Source organism: Ursus maritimus, unplaced genomic scaffold (genome assembly GCF_017311325.1).
Source record: "Ursus maritimus isolate PB19 unplaced genomic scaffold, ASM1731132v1 scaffold_3, whole genome shotgun sequence".
Taxonomy (NCBI): Eukaryota; Metazoa; Chordata; class Mammalia; order Carnivora; family Ursidae; genus Ursus; species Ursus maritimus.
In genome coordinates, this window is record NW_024425563.1 from 82,872,844 (window position 1) to 82,897,695 (window position 24,852).

At 38.4% G+C, this 24,852-nt stretch overlaps 1 protein-coding gene and 1 long non-coding RNA gene across 5 annotated transcripts in view; one reads left to right on the plus strand and one right to left on the minus strand.

The window, feature by feature from the left end:
- PTPN12 (protein tyrosine phosphatase non-receptor type 12) overlaps positions 1 to 13,888 on the minus strand; it is an 85,174-nt gene extending 71,286 nt beyond the window's left edge. For 2 of the 4 annotated variants that reach the window (XM_040644326.1, XM_040644325.1), the window contains exons 1-2: positions 13,740 to 13,829; positions 13,220 to 13,340 (exon numbers count right to left, since the gene is read on the minus strand). In XM_040644326.1, the coding sequence (XP_040500260.1) occupies positions 13,220 to 13,340; positions 13,740 to 13,771 (153 nt within the window). In that variant the 5' untranslated portion in view covers positions 13,772 to 13,829. Of the gene's footprint in view, positions 1 to 13,219; positions 13,341 to 13,739 lie in introns of all 4 variants that reach the window. The other 2 variants (XM_040644329.1, XM_040644328.1) reach the window with 1 other exon arrangement.
- A 564-nt stretch (positions 13,889 to 14,452) lies between these two features.
- LOC103658651 overlaps positions 14,453 to 24,852 on the plus strand; it is a 72,509-nt gene continuing 62,109 nt past the window's right edge. Inside the window, exon 1 of the long non-coding RNA XR_567226.2 lies at positions 14,453 to 14,750. This is a non-coding gene — a long non-coding RNA (uncharacterized LOC103658651). The remainder of the gene's footprint in view (positions 14,751 to 24,852) is intronic.

The window sequence follows — 24,852 nt, forward strand, 5'->3', positions numbered from 1 at the left end:
AACACTAGGCATAAGTAACAGGAAATTTCTAAATTACACAGTACATCCTGATCTATTTCTAACACCTACTTCCAACACACATTAACAAATCTCAGGCACACACAGGTCAATGGACAGAGTAGATAGAGAAAAAATGAGTAGAAAAAAGGTGGCAGAGTGAGGCACAGAGGAAAGCAGATACATAGGACAGGCACACTGATGATAAGACAAATATATTACAATACTTAATTTTTATATGATTTGGGAACTAAAGGAACTATAGATTTATTTTATTGATGCAAAATCTATTGTGAAGAAAATATGCTGGTCTTTCAGATAGTGATATATTTTGGATTTATAGTCAAGGAGTGAACAAAGAATGACTAGATACAATACTTCGATAAAATTGATATTTAGAATAATATTTACTCACAAGAAGGTAATGTTCTGGTTCTACATTTTAACACTGAAAAGATACAATTTAAATTTTACATAGCATAAATATGCAGCTTATAGACTATCTTAGTTCTAGTTTTTACACAGACGAAAACTTGTCTGATGTTTAATACGTACTGTGTATGTGAAATAATGCTCTACCAGAGCCAAGAGAATGTTCTCTCAAGTTATAAAGACTCTTTATGCTTCCTTTCCCCTTCTCTGAAAGAAAGTGGGTAGAAGTTCATTTGGGGCTAAAACCTTAATAGTTAACAATTTTTTTTTTCTGTTTTGCTTCAAGGATTTTTATACCAGGTACACTTCAGACTGCCTGCCTAGTTAGTGAACTATCATTCTCTTTCACTAAGAAAAGTCCCTTCCCTTACATACACCTGAACAAGCTCCCTACGTTGGTCACTTCACACAATACTCCTCTCACTGGCAAGTTGACTGATTCTTTCAGGAATGTGAAAATGAGATCGAGCAACTCTAGTCTTTCTGATCTCTTACCTTAAACTGAAATAAAGTGAGTAAGATAGGTTAGACACCAAAAGGGAAGCCTTTATTCAGAATATGCTGTCCCAAAAACAGTGAAAGCCAAAATGCAGAGAGAAGAATAAAGCAGGTGCAAAGAAGCAAAGACACATATTCAAACAGCCCTCTAGACACATAGGAACTGAAAAATTATAGAAAGAGGGGCTATGAAGAGAAAAGACAAGATTACAGACAGCTCTCCATTTCTTGATTCCTGTCCTTCAAACAGCTCAAGGGCAGTATTCCATTATAATAATTTTTTTTTTCACTTAAGCTAGTTTGGAAGTAGGCTGCAAACAAAAATCTATGCCAACAAAGAATTGTTCTGTATCTCTCATGTCCCACTTTTGTTTATTGACTTTTTCCCTATATAGTACGAATGCAACTGTTGGCCTAGGCAACATCATGTCATAGAAAAAGCATTTGCTTTTATAACTTGGGACAAACTCAGCTCTGCCAACTTCTAATTGTAAAACCTGCAAAAGTGCCTTAATTTTAAACAGTTTAAATGTTTCTTTTAACATCAAAGGGTCTATAACTTAGGAGTAAATCCATTGTACATAACGTGAGAAGAAGGTATCCAGAAAAGCTATTCTCCACTGTTTCATGGACTCTGGAACTCCTTTCATTTCTCACTTTGGTTCTGGTCCCAAATGTGTAGTCTCAAAACCTCTTGAGTTATCTTATGCAAAACCCAAGAGTTATCTTATGCAAAACTTATACTTGCTAAGAAATCCAAACTAAGCAAGAGGTCTATCACTATAAATAATATGTGTAGGTCCTAAAGATTTTTTTAATGTAATTTTTTTTACAGGGCACTTTTAACAGAAGCCAATGAAAAACCCTAATCTAACCATCTAAGAATTATATAAACAAGAGTACTTTTTTATATATCTGAGATAAAGTAAAATTACCAGATTTAAGAATACTGACATTGTGGCTGGAACTCAGTTTTAAGAAGATCTTTCATACCAACCAAATCATACACTTTAAGAAGAAACAACTATGCCATAATAATGAGCCATCAAAATACTCTCACCAAAACATTCAGGAATGCAAAGGTCAACTTCATATTCATCTCGTACTCAGCACTGAAGTTGTTCTCTCTTTGGGAATCCCCTCCTATTATTTCAGTATATGGGCTTTGCTTATATTATATTTATATTTTGCCACTCTGTTCCTCTCATCTAAAACCCAAAATTCTTATCTCTATGTGTTTGTAAGCGCTACTAGTTTTCTATATCTGAAATGCCTTTTATGCTAGTCCATCTGACAAACTCTTCCTTCAAGAGTTAGCTCAAATGTTGTCTCTTTGCTGAAACAGTCCATATCCTCCCTCTAAGGTTTAAATCTTGAATATACTTCCATTGGATTAAGATATCTTGAATTACTATTGAGTGTCTTATATGATATGTTAGTTGCTTTACATGCAAACTATCTTGATCTTGGTCCAACCCGATAGGTATTATATTCACAATTTCCCCAGATAACCTGCTTATAATCTTAGCACAGCCAGGATAAAAATTCCTGTGTGGCTCCAAATCTTGTTATCTTTCTACTAGCCTGGAAGTTCCAAGGTTTTTGGAATCCAAGCCCCTTGAGAATCTAAGAGCTATGAACCTTCTCTACCCCACCCCCAAAATGGGCTTATACACAAAATATTATGTATGATTTGAAAAGGTTGACAGACCCCATGAAGCCCATCCAATGCCACCAGGAAAACTTCCTGCTGTTTCTCACGAGTCTGTTCACAGTTGGTAAAGTTCTTGAGGAAAATGACTGTCATATTTTCAACTGCCAATTCTACACACAGTGCCTAGGGTATAGTGGGCACTCCAGGAATATTTTATGTATGAACAGTGGATGGAAAGAATCATGGAAAGATGACAGTGATACATTTTTGCATTCCCTCAGAGCCTACCAGGGTAGCTACTCAAATGTTAAATAGTTTTTCAAATTACAGATTACATCTAAGAACAGTTACTACAAGAAACGTAGATTAGCATGTAATGTAGCAGCCTCTGAGATTAACATGATCCACATTCCCCATTCTTTAGGAAAAACTCTGAGGGACCAACTACTTATATCTGCCATAAACCATTTCATAGACACTATAACATTATACAAATGGAAACAAGACTTCCGGGTATTTTACAGAGAAGGAGATATTTGTGTATTTTACAGAGAAGGAGATAATTGTCAGGGTTCAACTGCATCAATCTAAAAAATTTTTTAGAATCTAAAAACCTAAGAATCTAAAAATACTATAGGATTAAAAAAATAAAAATACTACAGGAAATATGAAATGTTGGAAGAGCAGTTCAACCATTTGGAAGAAACTTAGGGTCTTAAGATGTAGAATAACTGTGTAATACTAAACTTATATTAGGCAAGTCTTGAACTCAAATCTAATGCAAGGCTTTTTCCATGATATTAAAAATAAAATTTTACAACGGAGACATTATTGCAATAGAGATATGATTAATAAAGATATCATTATAATGAGATATTACAATGGAAAAGTTCTTAAGATAAACTGGGCTAAAATATTTACCCCAGAAAGTGAGAATTAATTACATTTTTGCTTCTGAGTTCAGAGTGAACATGGTAAAGTCATTCTAAATTATTAGTTTAGGGGTTTTTTTGTTTTTTTTTTTAAGATTTTATTTATTCATCTGAGATAGATACAGAGAGAGTGCATGAGCCAGGGGGAGAGGTAGAGGGAGAGGGAGGAACAGAGTCCCCTCTGAGTGGGGAGCCCCTATGTGGGGCTCGATCCCAGGACGTGGAGATCATGACCTGAGCCAAAGGCAGACCCTTAACCCTCTGAGCCACCCAGGCGCTCCAATTTTTAGTGTTTTATCTTCAAAGTACTGATCTATAAGGAAAGTTTTCTAAGAAATAGAAAAAGTATGTTTAACACTACAACTACAGATAAGATTTCATTCATTCAGTGGGTATGCTCAAGGACAAGAAATAGCTTACTCCAGAGGGAAGGAGATATATACTGCAGAGTTACAGGACTTCAACACTGCAAAGGTAACATGAGACTATGTTAAGAAGGCTCTGGAATGCCAAACTAAGAAGTGTAGACTCTATCCTACTGGGCTGCGATTCTAAACTAGGGCACAAGTTACAAAACTGGGAGGACAGGAGAAAGGGAAATTGGGAAGACAGCATATAATTACAGTTTGAAAATAAGCAGAGCTTGGATCTGATGCTTTGATTTGGCTTAGCCATTTAAAATTCTAATAATTTTAATGGTCATCAAAGGGAGCCTTGAGTTGTTTTTGAACTTACATTTTTTTCTGATAAAAATAAAACCATGTTTCTTTCTTTCTTCCTTCCTTCCTTCCTTCCTTCCTTCCTTCCTTCCTTTCTTTCTTTCTTTTTGTAGGCTCCACACTGGGCATGGGGCCCAGTGTGGGGCTTGAACTCACAACCCTGAGATGGAGACCTGAGCTGAGATCAAGAGTTACAAAGCTTAACCAACTGAGCCACCCAGGCACCCCAAAAATAAAACCATGTTTCCAACACAGTACTACATAAATATGTTTTAAAAAAAACATAACTAAGCAGCAACACAGGGACTAAAATTCACATATCCTGATTTTACTACCAGTATGCTTTCTATTATCCCACAGATGCCAACACTTGAAAATGGTATTTTAGGAAAGTGAGTATGATATGTGGAAGGGATTGGATGTGGCAAGAAAATAGAGGCAAGAAGAGAACAACAGCTATTGCTGTAATCACTTCCAAAACACCCACAAGTTACAAGATACAGCCATTTTTTAAGAAATGCCAATAACATGATATCTGGATTTTATTAATGAAATCTAAAATCAAAAGTTAAAAGTAAATATTTTATTAAAATTCATATCCTATGATAATGTTCCCTAAGTATGATTCATGGGGTGGGGGATACATAAGCAGTTACTTTAAGTGGGTCCCTGCATCCTTATGCATACCAACCAGTGTCCAGAGAAAAATATGTACTATTTTTCATATTTACGCAGAAGATATTACAAGTAATAAAACCTTATTTATCTAAGTTTTTCTGAATGCAGTCTAGTACTTTATCTCATATTTTCTGTTTCAGTGGATACTGAAAAAAAAACCCCACTGTGTAAGGACACACAGAAGTGTGTACGCATAGAAGGGTAAAAAGCAGTTCTCATGCTCATCTAAGAAGACAAGCCCCTTGGAGCATTTGAAGAATCCACCTGAAGTGGATTTAAGTTTAAGCTCACTACAATTTCTGCTCATGCAATGGCCATTAATGCCTATTAAGTGCCAGGCACTATATTAAGCAATGAAGATACAGAGATAATTAAGTCCCAGTTGCTAGCCCTGGAGGCTCTCTGTCCAGGGAAGTCAGAAATGTAAATGTTTATGAATCTAATGAACTGAGTGCTATAGAAACACAGAAGTGTTTAACATATGAACAAAAATTTTTAATCTATCTAAATGTTAATGTCTTACTTTCAGTTTCAAACTGTCAAAACCCTTTTCCAAACTAAATGTCAAATATTGAAGGAAAAAAAGCAAGCAGTATTCTAAAAGTAAATACATACAATAAAACATTCTTGAGAATTAACACTTTTAAATTTGTAGTATGCTGTCTCCGGTAAGCCGTGTGGGGAGAGTGACTTAAAAATTTACTTCCACTTGCGAAGTTAGTTAAAATCAAAGTATGTTTGGCTGGATACCCATCAAAGGATGGATAAGAAACTAAACTAGTCACAAATGTAAAAACAGAAAATATTTCCTATCACTCTAGGTTTGAAAGACACATTAAACATACAACACCATTTATATAAACTTACTAAGATATTTTAAAAACCTACAAGCCAACCACAAGATACACTTCACCCCACTAGGATGGCTATAATCAAAAAGACAGACAAGTGCTAGTGAGGATGTAGAGAAATTGGTGGGAATGTAAAATGTGCAGCAGCTTTGATTAGTAGTCTAGTAGTTACTCAAAATGTTCAACGATTACCATATCACTCATTAATTCAACTCCCAGGTATATACCGAAGATAAAGGAAAACATATATCCTAACAAAAACATGTACATAAATGTTCATAGTAGCATTATTCATAAAATACAAAATATTCTATTTTATGTATTATTATACAAAGAAAATATTCCAAAAAGTGGAAACAACTCAAATGCCCATCAATGGATGAATGGATGAACAAAATGTGGTATATCCATACAATGGAATATTATTTAGTCATAAAAAGAAATGAAATATTTCTGATTCCAGCAACACATGGATGAACCTTGAAAATGTTATATTAAGTCAAAAAACTTGGTCACAAAATACCACATATTGTATGATTCCATTTATATGAGGCAAATCTATAGAGGGTAGATTAGTGGTTGCCTAGGGCTGGGGTGGGGTAGGAAAGGGAGGAAGAATGACTGCTAATGGGCATGGGGTATCTTTTGGAGTGATAAAAATTGATTATAATGATAACTGCAAAATTTTGTGAATATACTAAAAACCATTAAATTATACAGCTTAAATGAATGAATTTTATGGTAAGTGAATTACCTCTCAAAAAAGCTGTTACCAATTTTTAAAATACCTACCAGCCACAATATTAAACAGTTTAATATTGAAAATTTTTATACATATTTAGGCTGTGCAGAATAAAATCTTCCAGATTTCCTGTCTTTCCTCCCCTCCTTTTTTCTAACATTTCAAATCTAAACTTTAAGTAAAAAACTTCAGAGGTACTCATTTAACCAAAACACAAGTTCTTGTTATCTGTCTTTTAAAATTATATTTAAACAGCAATCATGTCACAAAAGAGGACATACATGTAGTTAAGAAACATGGAAAATATTGTACCTACCTTATCCTAAAAAAAAAAAAAAAAGCAGGGTGAGGTAGGGGAGCTCTCCTTCAATCTGTCTTCCTCTAGTTTCTACCACCTACTTTCAGAACGTTAAATGTAAAGTATTTATACCCATTTTACCTATTTTCTCCTCAATCAACTATAATCTAGATTCTTCCCATATCCCACCCAAACCACTTTTTGTGGTCACCAAATCACTCCTACCTGGCAAACAGAATGGGTACTTTCTGAACCTCAACCTTACCAGTCCTCCAGAAGTATTTGGTTTTGCTAACTACTCCTCTCCTGAAATTCTCCCAGGCTTTTCTGACATCCCTGGGTTCCCTTTCCTCCTCTCTGAGCACATTTTCTCAGGGATAGTCACAGGCACCTCCTTTTCGGGCTGCTTTTTAAATGCTCCTGCTCTTCAACCTAAAGCTGGCCACTTTGTATACTCGTCTGAATGAACTTATTCGCTCCCATGCTTTCAACTACCTCTTACATGCTTATATGACTTCCAAATTTTTAACTACATCCTGTCAGCTCTCTTGAGCTCTAAATTTCTACTCAATATCTGAGGCATCTCAGTTACCACATCTAAAACTAAACTAATTCTCTTCTACCTTGAAATTTCCTCCAACCATCTTCTACTTGGTCCCCTCTACTTCTTTCTCCTCCCATACTCCGAACCATACCAAATGGTATCTTCTAACTTGGGTCATAGTATACCAAACTAGGAACCTTGGAGTCATACTGCAAATATTCCTTTCTCCTTGACTACCCACATCTAGCGAATCATCGAGACTTCTTTCTTAATCCCTATCAGATCCTATATATACTCTATATATTCTGCTGTCTTAGTTTAAGTTCAGGCCCTCATCTCACTTCTTATATTTCAAGAGCTTCCAAAATGCTCTCCTTCATCACTAATTCCATCCTTAGCACTGCCACCAGAATCAACTTTCTACAACACAAATCTGTCAAATGACTGTTTACTCTTCTTAAAACATACAGTAGCTCTCCAGAGACCCATAGTAGTGATTCTTAACTTTACTACTAGAACCTACCTGAATGACAGAAGTGAAGACTCATACTAAAGCAGGCTGGGGCAGGGGGTGGGGGTCAGTGGTTGGAGATGGGGAAACACTGCTAGAATATTCAGTTACTATGTGTATTTTCTTAACACCTGCCCGCTGTCCAGGTGAATCTAAGAGTTCTAGTATACAACTATTCAAAATTACTAGTATTGAACTATTCAATAAATTATAGCATAGATGCAAGAACTTTCACAATCTAACCCCTACCTAACTTTCTCAGCATCACCATTAGCCCTTACCATGCAATACTTCACTGGTTCTCAAAGTATGGTTCAGGGACAGCCTACCCCTTGACCATTTCAGTGAGTCCATGAAATTAAAACTCTTTTCCTAATAATATTCAGTTATGTTTCCTCACCTGCAAATATGAGAACACACAGACCTTAACACAGTAATTTTAAAAAATTATTTTCGTTCTCTTAGGAGTGTACAGTGGAGTTTTCTAGAGTACATGACATGTCAAGCTACGTGAAATATAACACTGCAACCATATGAATGAAGCAGATATGAGAATCCAGTTCTCTTCTATTAAGCCAGATATTAAGAAATTTGCAAAAATATAAAAATTATGCTTTTTCTCACTAATTACTTTTTGTGTTGAATAATAATTACTATATAGTTAATACAGAATGGGTCTATTATTGTCTTAATGACAATTATTTTTAAAAATATTTGTTTTAATTTGTAGTACAGTAAATAAACAAAAGCTTTTTGGGGCCCTCAATAATTTTTAAGAATGTAAAGGACTCTTGAGACCAAAAGATGTTAACTGCTGCGTTATAGCTGATTATCTACCACGCCCCTATTCATGTTCAACTTTTTTTTCCTTTTTTTAAGATTTATTTATTTGAGAGAGAGAGAGAGAAACTGTGCGTGTGGAGGGAGGGGCAGACGGAAAGAATCTCCAGCAGACTCCATCCTGAGCCCAACACAGGGCTTGATCTCTAGACCCATGCGATCATGACCTGAGCCAAAACCAAGAGTCCAACACTCAACTGACTGAGCCACCAAGGCACCCCAAACATGTTCAACTTTAAAACCTCCATCCCTTTCCATGGTGATGCACCTCCACAACTAGCCAGGTCCCAAAGAACCTCACATGCATCCTGGAGAAACAGAACAAAAAGGACAGAGTTTTGGGGGTGCATGGCTGGCTCAGTTGGGAGGAGCATGTGACTCTTAATCTCTGGGTCCTGAGTTGGAGCCCCATGTTGGGTATAGACATTACTGAAATAAATAAATTAAAAAAAATAGAACAGAGGTTTTGAAGTCAAACAGAATACTTCTCAGAGTATGCTTCCTCATGTGTAAAATACAGGTTATATCTACCTCATAAATTGTTGACATGTTAAGTAAGACAGGGTGTAAAGTATCTGGCACAGTGTTTAGTATATAAAAGGGATGAAAAATGTTAATTTCTTTTCAACTTAAAATAATATGTAAAGTCACTAACATTAGTGTAGTAAAATAAAAACTGTCTAACAATTATTTAATCATAACAAAGCAAACAGACTGGTTGTTTTGAACAGTTCTGTCAGGATTACTATTTGTAGAACAGATGGTTTTAAATAATAAATCCCTTGAAATGGATAACTTCCATTATAGCTCTTGGGTACCTCTGATAGATAAATTAAGTTCAGATTATTTTAAAACATCAAAGTTATTTTAAATAGCATTTTAACACAGGGTGCATCACTTGCTGTTATACCTCAGTTCGGCCTTAGAAAAATGTCCTTAAATACTTTCCTCCCAATATTTCACAAAAAAGTACTAGGATTCACACGTCTGCTGCATCCTGTTTTTTAGATACTCCACTGAATTCACTCATTGTATTTTTGTTTTCACCTTCAGAAATGGAGAGAGAACTGGTTTTTAAGCTGAAACTGCTGTATTTCCTTGTAGCTTGTCATCTTTTATGATTTTTTTAATATACAAGCATTAAATGTAAATAGATAAACTTCAGCCTGATCAAAAGAAATCTTCTTGTTTCAATGTTTTAGACATTATAAACCTTTATTTATTTATTTACTTACTTACTTTTAGGTAGGCTCCACGCACAGCATGGAGCTCATTAGGGGGCTTGAACTCATGACCATGACATCAAGACCTGAGCTAAGATCAAGAGTCGGCCACCTAACCGACTGAGCCAGCCAGGCGCCCCTAGACATTATAAAGCTTTAAACAGCACAAGAGAATGATTGAAAACAAAAGCCCAGATACCTCTTTCCTTCTATGTCTGGTTATCTGTAACTGACTACATAAATCAGCTATATGAGTCTACACAGACCTTAGCACAATAATATGTTAAATGATGACTCCAAATATCAGTCCCATACCTCAGCCCTGTGAAGTATATAGCATTTTTCTTCTTTGAAAGATGAGAGAAATCAGTCACCCTATTTTCTTCTAAGTGGCCTGCCCAAGGTCAAACAGCTAGACAATGAAAGAGATGGCTTAAAATGCAGGTCCATCAAACATGAATACACACCACTCTACCGTATACATTTCCTTGTCATGAACACTGTCTACCATCTTGTAAAGAAGACTTAAAGACAAGATAGTTGAAATTGAGTTCTGGATCTGCCACAAATCAGATGTTTAACTTTCAACATGTAAGTAATCATCTTAGTGCTGTAGTTTACACCATCTCAGTATCTTAGCTTTCTCCTTTTTAAGGGTGGGTTTGGGAGGACACAACACACCAAGGCCAATAATAGACAACTCACAGAATAGTTAATGACAGGTGGAAAATTTTCTATCCTTACTAGTCATCAAAAATTTCAAATTAATACAAGACAGCATTTTCCAACCATCAAATTATCAAAGATCAAGATAATTAAATGAACACTCACACATTACTGACAGTTGTATAAACTGAAAAAACTTCAAAAAGTTATTTATAAACATGTATTAAAGGTTTATATCCTTTTACCTAGTACTTCCACTACTGGAAGATATCTTATGCAACGATCCAAAATAAGAAGTTTTATGCATAAATGTTCATTACAGAATTATAATATGTAATAGAAAATAAATGGCCTAAATATTCAACCAAAAGGAAATGGTTAAGCTAAAAATAGCTGCCAGATGAAATATTATATAGCCACTGAAATGATATTTACAAATGAAAAACACTTATCAAAATGTTAAGTTGAGAAAAACCCAACAATATAAAATGAAATATATAGCATGGTCACACAGATGCATTAAAAACATTGACAGAGACCGCCTTTGAGTGATGGGACTAGGAAGGCTGGATACAACAATGGGAAGAACACAGTGTGGATGTCCACTCCACTTTCCTAAGAGTAATGCATTATTAATTATTATTCTATAATCTCCAAATTTGAAATAATGAACACTGGTACTTCATAACTGAATAGGATTATAATAGCTAGATTATTTCTAAAACTCAGTTCTAAAATGCTAAAATTTAAAAATGCATTTTTGATCCACATAAGAATTTAAAAATAACAGAACTCTTAAAGAATCATTAGCTGATCTATTCTCTTTCCATGCCAGAGGGGACATGGTTTCCCTTCAGCCTTCCAGTCAAGGGAAAAAGCAGCACCATCTATCAGTCTTAATTATAGCTATTGCTTATCAAGTCATGGAATAAAAAAAGCAAGCACTATAAAAAAATAGCCTTAGTCATCAAATCTCAAATGTAGAATCACCTAGCTATCCCTAGGTACTATGGAAGAAAAAAGAAACTCATTCAGTCCTTCAGAAATGAAATCTCCAATAGGAATCCCTGACTCATCCCCAAAGCATGAACCCCAAGGCTACTTCCCCTGTACAGAAGTTCAGAGACTTGGGCACCTGTCCTGATGGCCTTCATCACCAAACAATGCTCTTTCCTGACAGGATATGCCCAGGGATAACAAGATGACTAGCATACAAACTAGAAGTGACCAAGGACCACACCACCTCTTCTTCCATAACCAAAATAAGACTGTAAAAGCCTAATTTTAAACTATCCTAAGAAAATATTTTCTATTTGCTAAAAAGTAGTAAAAGAGGGACTCCATCAAATTACTGTTAAGTGACACTATCAAAAAAATACCAACACAATAAAAATTCTCACTAGTAAGAGAAAATGTCCTCTTTTCTTTACCTTACTCGGATCAAAAATTAATTTTTCAGAAATATATAGGCTAAACACCAACAGAAAATGTTTAAAACAAGGCACAGATTATTTTATCCACATTTTTCCGTTTCCAAAAGATACGAAATCTTACTCCTATCCTCTTTTACTGGTCTAGGAATCACAAAGCTCAACGATACTATTATAATACTGTATAAGGTCAAGGATCTATTTTATATGCTGTTAACAATTTTAATGCTAAAGCTTTACTAGATCCTAGTCTCTTTAAAATGTGAAAAAGTATTTCAATGCTAAAAGTCATTTCACCTGCACCTTGTAAACAATTAAACTGTACTTTGAAACAAAAACTAGCCAATGTTTGCTGCTCATTCATTTTTATAGACATTAACTGTGTATCCTTTTTACAATCAAGAATTCTGGAGTTACGTGATTATTCTTGAAGGTGTATCTTGCCCAGGAGCAAAATTTTCCCTAGCTTATTTCCCATTCCCAAACCCCGCCAAAGCTAAGGAGCAACCACTTCCCAAAGTCCCACTTCCTTTTCCATTCCCCAGACCTCCAGAGTTTCCAACGCCCCAGTCTTGCGCAATATCCGTAGGAGCAGCAGCCGCAACCACCGCCTCCTAAGCCGAGAAACAACCCTAAAGGGAACATTGTCCGGCAGAAAAATAAAAGGGGGGGGGGGCAATGTAGGAAGTCGACTTCTGGTCCCACGCCTTTGGATCTGACCCCTCATAAGTGATGTATCTAGAGCAATTTCACGAACAAGACTTTTAACCTCCTCTCTAGCCCGCCTGCCCAAGCAGAGGGCGGAAGGGGGGGGGGGAGGCTGAGAAGGTTATCTCCCAGTTCAGGGCTTCGGCCCGTTTCGTTGCCTCCGCCCCACCAGGACTATTGTTCCCAAGTTCCCCACCCCCACCCCGGATAGGAAGTGATAGTCACATCCCCTCCGCCTTCCACAATATCCCCTAGGGAGTCCGATGTAGGCTTCCTTCAGGATAACCAACCCCTACACACACACACACACACACACACACACACACCTCTAACCTAAAGTCATGATGACCCCAACGCCATCTCAAACCTGAGTCTCAAGAGACAAGAGACGGGACGGGGGTAAATGGAATTGGGCAAGCCACGGGATTCCCTACGGACAATCCTTTCCCAAGCCTTGGAGATAATAACTGCGAAACCCAAAACGCAGAACTCCTACCTTGCCCGCTTCTGAGACCAGCTTGAGCAAAGGGACCCCACGAGTTAACGTTAACCTCAACACCCGTTCCTCCATCAGCCTCGATCTGCTCTCTTCCCTCGGTAGACACCTTGCCTCGACCCTACAAAGAGGGGCAGGCTGGATGGGAGGGGGTGGAGAGACGAGGTCCCCCCGCCCCAGGTCTGCACCTCAGTCGCCTCTAGCTCCCGGCCCGAGAAACAATAGGTGGTCGCGGGCGGCGGTGCAGAGTGCGGGCTCGGCCGGGGCCGCTCCCTTCGCGCCCCGGTCGCCCGCGGAGGGGGCCGCGAAAGCTCGAGGGGAGGAAAGGAGGCCGAGGGACGGAGAAGGTCTCACCTCCCGCTGGCCTCCGAGACCACCCGGCCCTAGGAGTTGGTGCGCGCCCCCTCCACCCCTCTCCTCACAGCCGCACACAAAGCGCTGGCGGCCCGGGCCGGCCGGGCGAGGCAGTGGTGGGCTCCGGTGCCGGCGAGAGCAGGCGACAGCAAGGAGAACGACTCACCATGAAGTCCCGGGCGAAGTTGTCCTCCCCATTGTGGTCCGGACTCTTCATGGCCTGGACCCTCTGGATAAATTTCCTCAGGATCTCCACTTGCTCCATCCTCCCGCGTCCCCCCGGCTGCGGTGGCTGGCCCCCCCGCCGCCGCCCGCCCGCCCGGCGCAGAGCCCGCTCAGTCTTCCCCAGCTCGCTTCCCCAGCCCTTCCCCTCCCTCCCGACCCCCGCCAAGCCTCGCCGCTCCCTGTTTTTCCCCACCGCCTAAGGCGGCGGCAGCGGCGGCACCGGCCCGGCTCCCGACCCCACAACTTCCAGGAGCAGCCGCCGTTCTCCCACAGTACGAGGCGAGCCGCTGCGGCTAGCGCCAACCCCAACCCCCAGCTTGCTCCATCCTCCTTCCCCGCCCTCCTCCTCTTTCGTTGGAGACGCCGCCACCGCCTCAGGAACTCGGCTCTCCGCTCGCCCTGCCCCCCTTCCCGGTTCCTCCTTCCCCCCTCCCCACTAGCAGCCGCAGCCGCCTCTCCCCACGGGCGCGGCCCCGCCGCCACCCAGACGCGCGGCCCCGTGCTGTGGCTCCGCCCCAGGCGCTGGGGCGCCCGATCCGCCCCCGCCCACCTCGCCTCTGAACCACTCCCCCAAGCCCGCCCCGCCGGTCCCAGCCCCTCTCAGAGTGGCTGGAAGGCTCTTGGCTGTCGGCAGGGCGACTTGACTCTACTTCCGGGGCGTGGTCGCGCCCGGGCTGTATGTAAATTTGAGGAGGTCTGGAAGGAAGGAATTCGCCTCTGAGTAGGTTGAACCCTAGTCAGTCGCATAAGATTTTAGTTGGAAGTTGCGGGCTCACGGGCCTACTAGTGGGAAAAAGCGTATTTTTAGAGTGCTTCCGCACCGCCCAAGGCTGTGGGCTCGGACTACAAGTCCCGGCCCGCGGGAATCCAGGAGCGAGGGCAGGAGAGGGCGGCTGTGGGAAAGAGAGGCATGCTGGGAACTGTAGTTATATCACCTCAGCGTTCACAGCAGGTATGTCTTCATCTTCCTAGTGGTTTGGTGACTGTTGACGGCAATTAGACCGTGCCACTTTGGGAAATGGCTACGGCCAAGAGAAATGAAACGTTTCTTGAGTGAAAGGACTTTTGAAAATCCGTCTAAACCCTGGCGAGTGAGCGCCTGAGATTTGGAGTGCATCCTAATACCTAACACGCCTGTGGCGAGGGCTCAGTGTTTGCTGAATGAAAGGGAATTTGTCGTCTTGCGCTTAGATTCGCAGCCCTTGAGAAGTGATTAATAGAGTTTTCTCCATAGAACGGACTTTATAAATCTTCATACATCGTTGCAAATCTTGTAATCAGAGAATATCTGTTTTAGTCTAATTCACCATTTTACCAAAAAAAAAAAAAAAGTGATTTGTCTAAGACCCCCCCCCCAGCATATTCTTAACAGAGCCAAAAGTAGAACTCAAATCTTGTTGCCTTCAGTACACTTATATTGCCTCTCACTAAGGAAGGTAAACATGTAGTAATGTGACAGAAGTGAACGATTTGTTCTGTGGACTTCTTTTAGTCCCTTATACCTACAAAAAAACATTTTTTACAGATAAGCTTAGGGAATTTGGTTAAATAGGAAACATAAGTGGTAGCCCCCTCTTCCCAGATGAATGTTTAGAACCACTATGGAATTTAATGATAAACTTCTTGGAAAAAATAGGTAGATATAATTTTTCCTTTGTTTCAAAGATCAATATTTCTCTTTAAAATAATAACAACTAATATATACCAATCCAGTCCTCCTCTCAGAAATATGCATTTCCAGGTGTGCCCTTCTAAATCTCTTCCTGTGCATTTATATATTGTATGTGCATGTAAAAAGATACAGTTTTGTTCTGTATTTAAAAATTCACTTAGAGGAATAGTTCAGTTTCTAAGTTAAGCTTTATTTGAAACAAGGAGGGTCTGGAGTATTTTACTTTGATCAGATACTGAGACTCGGTTTTGCTGGATGTAAGAAAAGATCAGGATCTGGGCTTGCTCACCTACCAAGACAGCTCACTGTAGGTAACTCTTTTTCCCCCAGAACTGGGAAAGAAATTAGACTCTAAGCAAAGAAATGGGCAGATGATCTGGAGTGCCTGTATTTTTGATATATCAAAAGAATGCACAAACCAGAGGGTGATTGATAAAGACTATATGCTGGACAAGTTGTCTAACAGTCTAAGGATAGTCTGATGGGAAGTGTTACTTGTTTTGAGTTATCGAGTCTCATTTTGGCTAGTGTTTTTGCAGCATTTTTACTTTTCCTCTTACTGGCCGCCTTTTCTTTCTTATAAAACATGAGTGTTTTTTGAGTTCTTAGCAACTACCTTTGACATCTGATATAGGTTACAGAAAACAAATGTAAAGTACCTTTATGTATTTCAACTCTTTTGCAAAGGCTTAGCAGTGCTTTCCTTATTTTAGTATACTTAGGTCACATTTGAATCTACAGATAATTTTTGAGCACCTCAAAATATGAGGGGTTGTGCTGTGTGTTTGTGAGAGATACAAAAATGTTTTAGGGATGGCTACTTGGAGTTTATAGCCTCGTTCAGGAGACAGGAAAAACAGTAAACGTAGTTATATCGTGAATTAATAAATACCAAATGAGTGATACATACATAGAGTGGTTTAACAATTCTGAGAAGAGAGAATTGTGAACTGGTTATCACATGCAGTGGTCACAGGGGACCTTGAAGGATATGTGAAATTGGGTTTGAACAGAAAGAAGAACTCCCAGGTAAAAGAAGTGATGAAACAAAAAACATGGAGACAGCAAAGCAGAGGTTTGAAGGAGAACTTTTATATGTGTGTAAAGGTGCTAAAGTAGACAGCGATTGGACTCTGGAGAGCACTGAAATGCCTGGCTAATGATTTGGACTTCATATTGTCAGTGGGAGCCACCAAAGGTTTTTGAGAATAGAAGGAAAATTAGGAAAATAGTAATCTGGCATTTTTTTGGATAAAACGTGACCTAATAAGGGGAGAAAATGGAATGAGGTATTAGGAACCAATATATGAAGCAACAAAAGCTGTAACTAAGGTCGTAGCACCGCAATTACAAAGACATAGATGGAGGTGAGAGAGACAACACACAGAACCAGGTGACTGACTGACTTAGTGGACAAGAAAGAAGGTAGAATTAAAAATGACTGAAATTACCGGATTGGAAGAGATCAGAAAGTTTGACAGAACACAGGGCTATGCATGGTTTGAGCAAAGGGGAACTTTCATACACCAATGATGAGAGAAATCTGCACATCTTTGGAGGCAGTTTGGCCATAAATGTATAAAAATGGAAACGTCATGCATGTTTTGGCTGAAAATATTTATAGATAATATTTAAAGCTGTATACAAACATATATGATTATTGAAGCCTTATTTGTAACGGCAAGAGTAGAAACAACATGCCTGCGTAGCAAAAGGCACTGGTTAAAAAACAAAATCACATACATGTAATTAAGGTTTTTTTTTAAAGATTTTATTTATTTATTTATTTATTTGACACACAGAGAGAGAGGGAGAGAGAGTGCACGCACAAGCAGGGACAGCGGCAGGCAGAAGGAGAGGGAGAAGCAGGCTCCCCAATGGAGGACTCAATCCCAGGACCCTGGGATCATGACCTGAGCCAAAAGCAGCCACTTAACCGACTGAGCCACTCGGGCGCCCCAATTAAGTTTTCTGAACCCATTCAAAATACGAAGAAAATAATCTATGTATGTTGATGTGGAATAGGTCCCAAGATCTACTTATTAAATGAGAAAAGCTAGGCATTGTGTTTATGGTATTCTTACTTTTATGTAAAATAGAATGCGGATAAAATGCTTGAACATAGAATTTTTCCGAAGGATATTTCAAAAACCGTTAGCTGTGTTTGCCCCCAGGAAGGCTTTGACAATCTTTGGTAGAAAGGAGATAACTTCCAATGTGTATACCTTTTTATATTCTAAAAATTTTTCTGTGTAGCAATTACTTTTCCAACAAAATTAAATCTATTCATTTAGACTTTCAGTCTAGGTGATAGGAAGAATGGCAATATCTTTAATAAAAACACCCAAATGAAGGAAATGGAAGCAGGTCTTTTTGGGGAGATTTTTCTGAATGACCCAGGCTAAGTTTCGGAATGCCGACCTCTTCACACCACAGTTCTCAAGAAACGACCACCTTGCTCATCCTCAGCCACAGCTGCACTTGACCCACATTAGCCACTCCATGTACACTGGCCAGCAGCAACCTGTGGCCTGGTGTAGGAACATGATCTCGGCCAATCAGTTCTCACTGTTCAGAATCTGAACTTAGAAACCTAGAGAGAATAAGGCATGGAACAGGAAGGGCAGGAGCTGAATGACGTGGGATACAATTAGGGCAGGCCTCGTAAGAATAGAAATTATCAAGAATCTGGTTAGTCATGAAAGGAACATTAAGCAGGCATGAGAGATATGTAGAGATGTCACGATATAACCCGTGTGGCCATGAGAGAGATGGGTAGATGCCCTGGGACAACTTGACTGACTAAGGACTTTTCAGGACAGCTTTGGTTGGCATTTATTCCGTAAATAAATTCTGCTTTTCCTGAAACAGAATAGGGCAAGAATAAAGAGCCTGGGCTTTGAAGTGAGAGGTGAAGTTTCAAACGCCCACTCCATTTCTTCCCCCGGAGTGTCACTTCAGCTCTTTAAGCCTTGGTTTCGTCTTCCAGGAGGTGTGTTGCAGAATTAGTGTCCCACACATTACCCTTGCTCCCAGAAAACACAAAATAAGAACCAGTTAAACAAACAAGCAATGAATGATTTCTGGACCTCTTACTTTTTTTTTACCTCCTGTCTCTTCTTCTTTAGGCTCTTGCCCTACTCACTAGCCACCTTCACTCTGGGTAAAGACATAAGGGATGAAAAGAAAGCCAAAATACTCGTTTCAAAATTTATCTTCTTAGTTATGTTTGTGAAGATTGGAGTGAGAGTTTGAAACCAATAATTCAGAATGGGTTTCAGGATTATCTACCTGTTTCATATTCACGGTATCCCTTTCCCCTCTCACTCAGGTAAAAGTAATGTTTTATATCTCTGTAAAAATTCTAACTTTTGGAGTATTTTTACAACTATTCTCTCATGAAAACTACCTTTGTTAATGGCTTACATGGCATTATAACTCTTTGTGAGTTCTTTTTTGTTCTTTTTAACAACTCTGGGAGGTAATTTGACATCATTGTCCTCATTAATAGATGAAAAACTAAGTAAAACACAGGAGTGAACATGACTAGCTCACTTGTAAAAAAACAAATGTTAGACGCATATCCAGAACCCACAGGTCCTGAGTTTCCAGCTTGTTGCATAAACCACTGAGTCACAATGCTTTAATACCTGGTGTAATTTAAGTGAAACTACAGATGAGGATTCAAACCATTCCTAAGATTCTCACAAAGTAGCACTTCTAATATTAACTTGTCATTAGAAACATCCCTCAGTCTTCTCTGTACTTTCAGAGTAAAGGACTTCTAACTAGGAAGTTATGGGAAAGTGAATTAGAAAGAAGGGAGGGAAATTCTTCTCTAATTTATTCCTGGTATCCCTTACTCCCTCATTCCTAGACCTGGTCACAGCAAAAAAAGCTGTTGATCATTTTTAATCTGGAAGTTTATTTTCGAGGTATGTGGTCCGTAGATAGGGAACTAGGGGATACAACAGTATAACTTTTTAGTCTAGTGTGGCATAACATTTTTAGAAGAAAGATATATAAAAATGGAGAGAAGTTTGAAAAGGATGATATTTCTTTAATATTTAATATTTATTCCTAAATCTAATATTTCAGAGCTTTTTGGCATAATATCTCCCATTGATTCTCATAACACTGTCCTAAAGTAGGTAAGCCAGGTATGATTAACTCCATCTTTCTTTATGCATTAGAATGCTACTGGTGATAAAAGTGCCTAAGCTTAAAGGCATTGAATGATCTGCCCAAGGTCATATAGATGGCAGAACTGGAACCAAAATCCAAGTGACTCTACTCAATGAAAATTTTCTAGTGTTGTATAACACAGGTCAAATAGTATAATAATAAATACTAACTGCAGGTGAATGCAGTAATTAAATCCACCCTCTAACTTTTCTTTCTCGCATTTCTTATACTGTTTCATTTAACATTCAAAGAAAAATTAAAATTTTATAAATAACTTCAAAGTCAAGTAGTACCTTAGCATCTAATTAGTGATCCTTCAACATAATGACATTTAATTTCTATATTCAGGAATGGATCATTAACGAGGGCTGTGAAATAGGATTGTACCATATAAAATCCATCCAGTGCATTGATTGGACTCAAACCCAATTATCAACAGAAAGCCCCAAAACAAAACAAGCAAAAATCCCTTTCATTCAGTGACTGCTAATATTTTAGATTAAAGATAAATTGTAGACAGAGACAAATATTGAATGGTCTCACTTATATGTAGAATCTAAAAAAGAAAAAAAGAAACCAAGCTCATAGAAAAAGGGATCAGACTTTTGGTTACTAGAGGCAGATGGTGGGGGAGAGAGGGATTTGGAGGAAGATGATAAAAAAGTACAAACTTCCACTTAATAAAATTAAATAAATACTAGGGATGTAATATGCAACATGATGACTATAGTTAACATTACTATGTAATATATAGAAAAGAGAGTAAATTCTAAGAGTTCACAAGGAGAAAGCTTTTATTTTTATATGAGATAATGGACATTAGATGAACTGATTGTGGTAATCATTTCACAATATATATAAATCAGCCCATCATGATGTATGCATTAAACTTATATAGTGATGCATGTCAATTATTTCTCAGTAAAATTAGAAAAAAATAAATTGTGATTCCATTTATATTTACATTCATTGTTCTGAAACATTCAAATTCATAGAAATATTAAGAAGATTGGTGATTACCAGGGACTGAGGGTAGGGGGAATAGGGCAGTTGTGGTTTTTTTGGTTTTTTAATTCCACTATAGTTAACATACAGTGTTATATTAGTTTCATGCATACACTATAGTGATACAACAATTCTATACATTACTCAGTGCTTATCAGGAAAAGTGTACTCTTAATCCCCTTCACCTATTTCCTCTATTCCCCTACCCACCTCCTCTCTGGTAACCATCACTTTGTTCTCTATAGTTAAGAGTCTATTTTTTGGTTTCCCTTGTTTTTTTCTTCGATTGTTTGTTTTCCTTCTTAAATTCCACATATGAGTGAAATCATTTGGCATTTGTTTTTCTCTGACTGACTTATGTGGCAAGATTTAATTCTTTTTAACGGCTGAGTAGTATATACATATATACCTATTTACATACATATATATATACCACTTTTTTTTTTTATCCATTCATCAATTGACAGACGCTTGGGCTGCTTCCATATTTCCTATTGCAAATAATGCTGCTGTTTATAAGCATTATCTTTTCAAACTAATGTTTTCGTATTCTTTGGGTATTCTCAGTAGTGGAATTACTGCATCATGTGGTAATTCTATTTTTTTTTAAGTTTTTATTTGTTTATTTGAAAGGGAGAGTGATAGAAAGAGGGAGAGAAGTGGGGGCAGGAGCAGAGGGAGAGCTGAGCGGGGAGCCTGACATGGGGCTCAATCCTAGGACCCTGGGATGATGACCTGAGCCGAAGGCAGACGCTTAACTAACTGAGCAATCCAGGTGCCCCTATTTTTTATTTTTTGAGGAGCCTCCATACTGTTTTCCTCAGTGGCTGCATCAATTTGCATTCCTACCAATAGTGCAGGAGGGTTCCTTTCTCTCAACAGCTTCACCAATACTTGTTGTTTCTTCTGTTTTTGACTTTAGCCATTCTGACAGGTGTGAGGTGATATCTCATTGTGTTTTGATTTGCATTTCCCTGATGATGAGTAATGGTGAGCATCTTTTCATGTGTCTATTGGCCATCCGTATGTCTTCTTTGTAGAAATGTCTGTTCATGTCTTCTGCCCATTTTTAAATTGAATTATTTGTTTTTTGGATGTTGAGTTAAATCAGTTCTTTATCTATTTTGGAAACTAGTTCTTAATTGGATATGTCATTTGCAAATATCTCCTCCATTCAGTAGGTTGTCTTTTAGTTTTTTTCATTATTTCCTTTGCTGTGAAGATGATTTTTATTTTGATGTAGTCCCAAAAGTTTATTTTTGCTTTTGTTTCCCTTGCCCCAGGAGCCTTATCTAGGAAGATGTAGCTACTGCTGATGTGAAAGAAGTTACTGCCTGGGCTCTAAGAATTTTGTGGTTTCAGGCCCAACATTTAGGTCATTAATCCATTTTGAGTTTATTTTTGTGTATGGTATAAGAAAGTGGTCCAGTTTCATTCTTATGCAATTAGCTGTCCCTTTTTCCCAACACCATTTGTTGAAGAGACTTTTTCCAGTTGCATATTCTTACCTCCTTTGTCAAAGATTAATTGACCATATAATCATGAGTTTATTTCTGGATTTTCTATCCTGTTCTATTGATCTATGTGTCTATTTTTATGCCAGTATCATACGTTTTGATTACTACAGCTTTGTAATATAGTTTGACATCTGGAATTATGATGTCTCCAGCTTTGCTTCTGTTTTTCAGGATTGGTTCTGCTATTCAGGGTCTTTTGTGATTCCATACAGATTTTAGGATTATTTGTTCTAGTTATGTAAAAAATCTTGTTGGTGTTTTTTATTTTTTTTTTTTAAGATTTTACTTATTTATTTCCTGGAGAGAGAGGAAGGGAGAGAGAGTGCGCACGAGTGGGGGCAGGGGCAGAGAGAGAGGAAGATGATTTTGAGCAGGCTCCGCACTGAGCACGGAGTCCAGAGTAGGGCTCAATCCCATGACCTGAGCCTAAACCCAGAGTTGGACACCTAACCAACTGAGCACCCAGATGCCTTGCTGTTGGTTTTTTGATAGGAATTGCATTAAATGTGTAGAGTACTTTGGTCAGTATAGACATTTTAATAATATTTGTTGTTCCAATCCATTAGCATGGAATATCTTTCCATTTGTTTGTGTCATCTTCAGTTTCTTTCATCAGTGTTTTATAGTTTTCAGAGTATAGGTCTTTCACTTGTTGCATTAGGTTTATTCCCAGGTATCTTATTATTTTTGGTGCAATTGTATATTGTAATCCCAACTATAAATGAGTTTGCTTTCTTAATTTCTCTCTGTGCTGCTTCATTATTGCTGTATAGAAATGCAACACATTTCTATAGTTTAATTTTATATCCTGCAAAATGATTTTGTGTGTCAGTTCTAGCAGTTTTTTGGTGTAGTCTTTTGGGTTATAGAGTATCATGTCATCTGCAAATAGTGAAAATTTTACTTATTCCTTATCAGTTTGGATGCCTTTTATTTCTTTTTGTTGTCTGATTGCTGTGGCTAGGAATTCCAGTATTATGTTGAATAAAAGTGGTTAGAGTAGACATCTTTTTCTAGTTCTTCACGTTAGGGGAAAGGCTGTCAGTTTTTCATATGTGGCCTTTATTATGTTGAGGTATGTTCCGTCTGAACCTACTTTGTTGATGATTTTTATCATGAATGGATGTTGTACCTTGTCCAGTGCTTTTTCTGCATCTGTTGAAATGATCATACGGTTCTCATCCTTTCTCTTCCTGATGTGATGTATCACGTTGGTTTATTTGTGAATATTGAGTCATCTTTGTGACCCAGAAATAAATCCCACTTGAATGTGATAAAGCCCACTTGAATGATTTTTTTTAAAAGAAGTTTACTTATTTATTTATTTATAATTTTATTTTATTTTATTTTTCTTAAGTAGGCTCCATGCCCAGAGTGGAGCCCAATGTAGGGCTTGAACTCACAACCCTGAGATTAAGACCTAAGCTGAGATGAGGAGTTCGATGTACTGGCCCATCTATTGCGAACCTTAACAGTCTGACTACTGGCACATTTCTCCTAAATGGACTTCCTACTTGCCAGATCTGATGATCTCTTAGTTTAGCTCCTGCTCGACTCGTCTTGGGCATCTGACCCTTTCCTTCCTTGAATTTCTCCCCTTAGTTTTATTTTTATTGTGAGGTGACACAGACATAGCATAAAATTGATCATTTTAAAGTGAACAATTCAGGGGTGCCTGGGTGGCTCAGTTGGTTAAGTGTCTGCCTTCCACTCATGTCATGATCCCAGAGTCCTAGGATTGAGCCCCACATGGGGCCCTCCCTGCTCAGCAGGGAGTCTGCTTCTCCCTCTGACCCTCCTCCCTCTCATGCTGTCTCTTTCTCTCACTGTCTCTCAAATAAATAAATGAAATCTTAAAAAAAAATAATAAAGTGAACAATTCAGTTGCATTTAGTACATTCACAGTCTTGTGTAACTACTGCCTCTATTTAGTTCTAAACCATTTTCATGACCTAAAAGGAAACCCCGTATCCATTAAGCAATTACTTCCTACTCCTCCATTTTCCCCCCAACTCCTGACGGCCACCAATCTGTGTTCTGTCTTTATGGATTTACTTATTCTGGATATTTCATATAAATGAATCATATAATATGTAACCCCTTGTGCCTGGTTTCTTTCATTAAATGGAATATTTTGAGTTTTTTTAAATCTCAAATTATAAAATTTTGCCATATTTGCTTCAGATTTTATTTAGGTAACAAAACATTACAGATAGAATTGAGATGCCTTTGTAGTCCTTCCCTTTCCTCCCTCCCCAGAAATAACTGTTTTCTCGATTTAGAATTTTTATTATTCTGGTGTCCAGTGTTACATTGAGTGGTGTCTTGCCTTGTTAAAAAAAACTATGGTAAAAAAAATATGTAAAATTTACCATCTGGGGCTCCTGGGTGGTTCAGTCGGTTGGGCATCTAACTTCAGCTCCGGTCGTGATTTCAGGGTCCTGAGATGGAGCCCCAAGTTGGGCTCCGTGCTCAGTGGGTATTCTGCTTCTCCCTCCCCTTCTCCCTCTGCCTCTCCCTCTCTCTTAAATAAATAATCTTTTTAAAAGATTTACTATCTTAACTATTTAAAAATGTACAGTTGAATAGTGTGAGTGTATTCACATTTTTGTGAAACAGATCTCCAGAACCTTTTTATCTTGCAACACTGAAAAGCTATACCCGTTAAATAACAA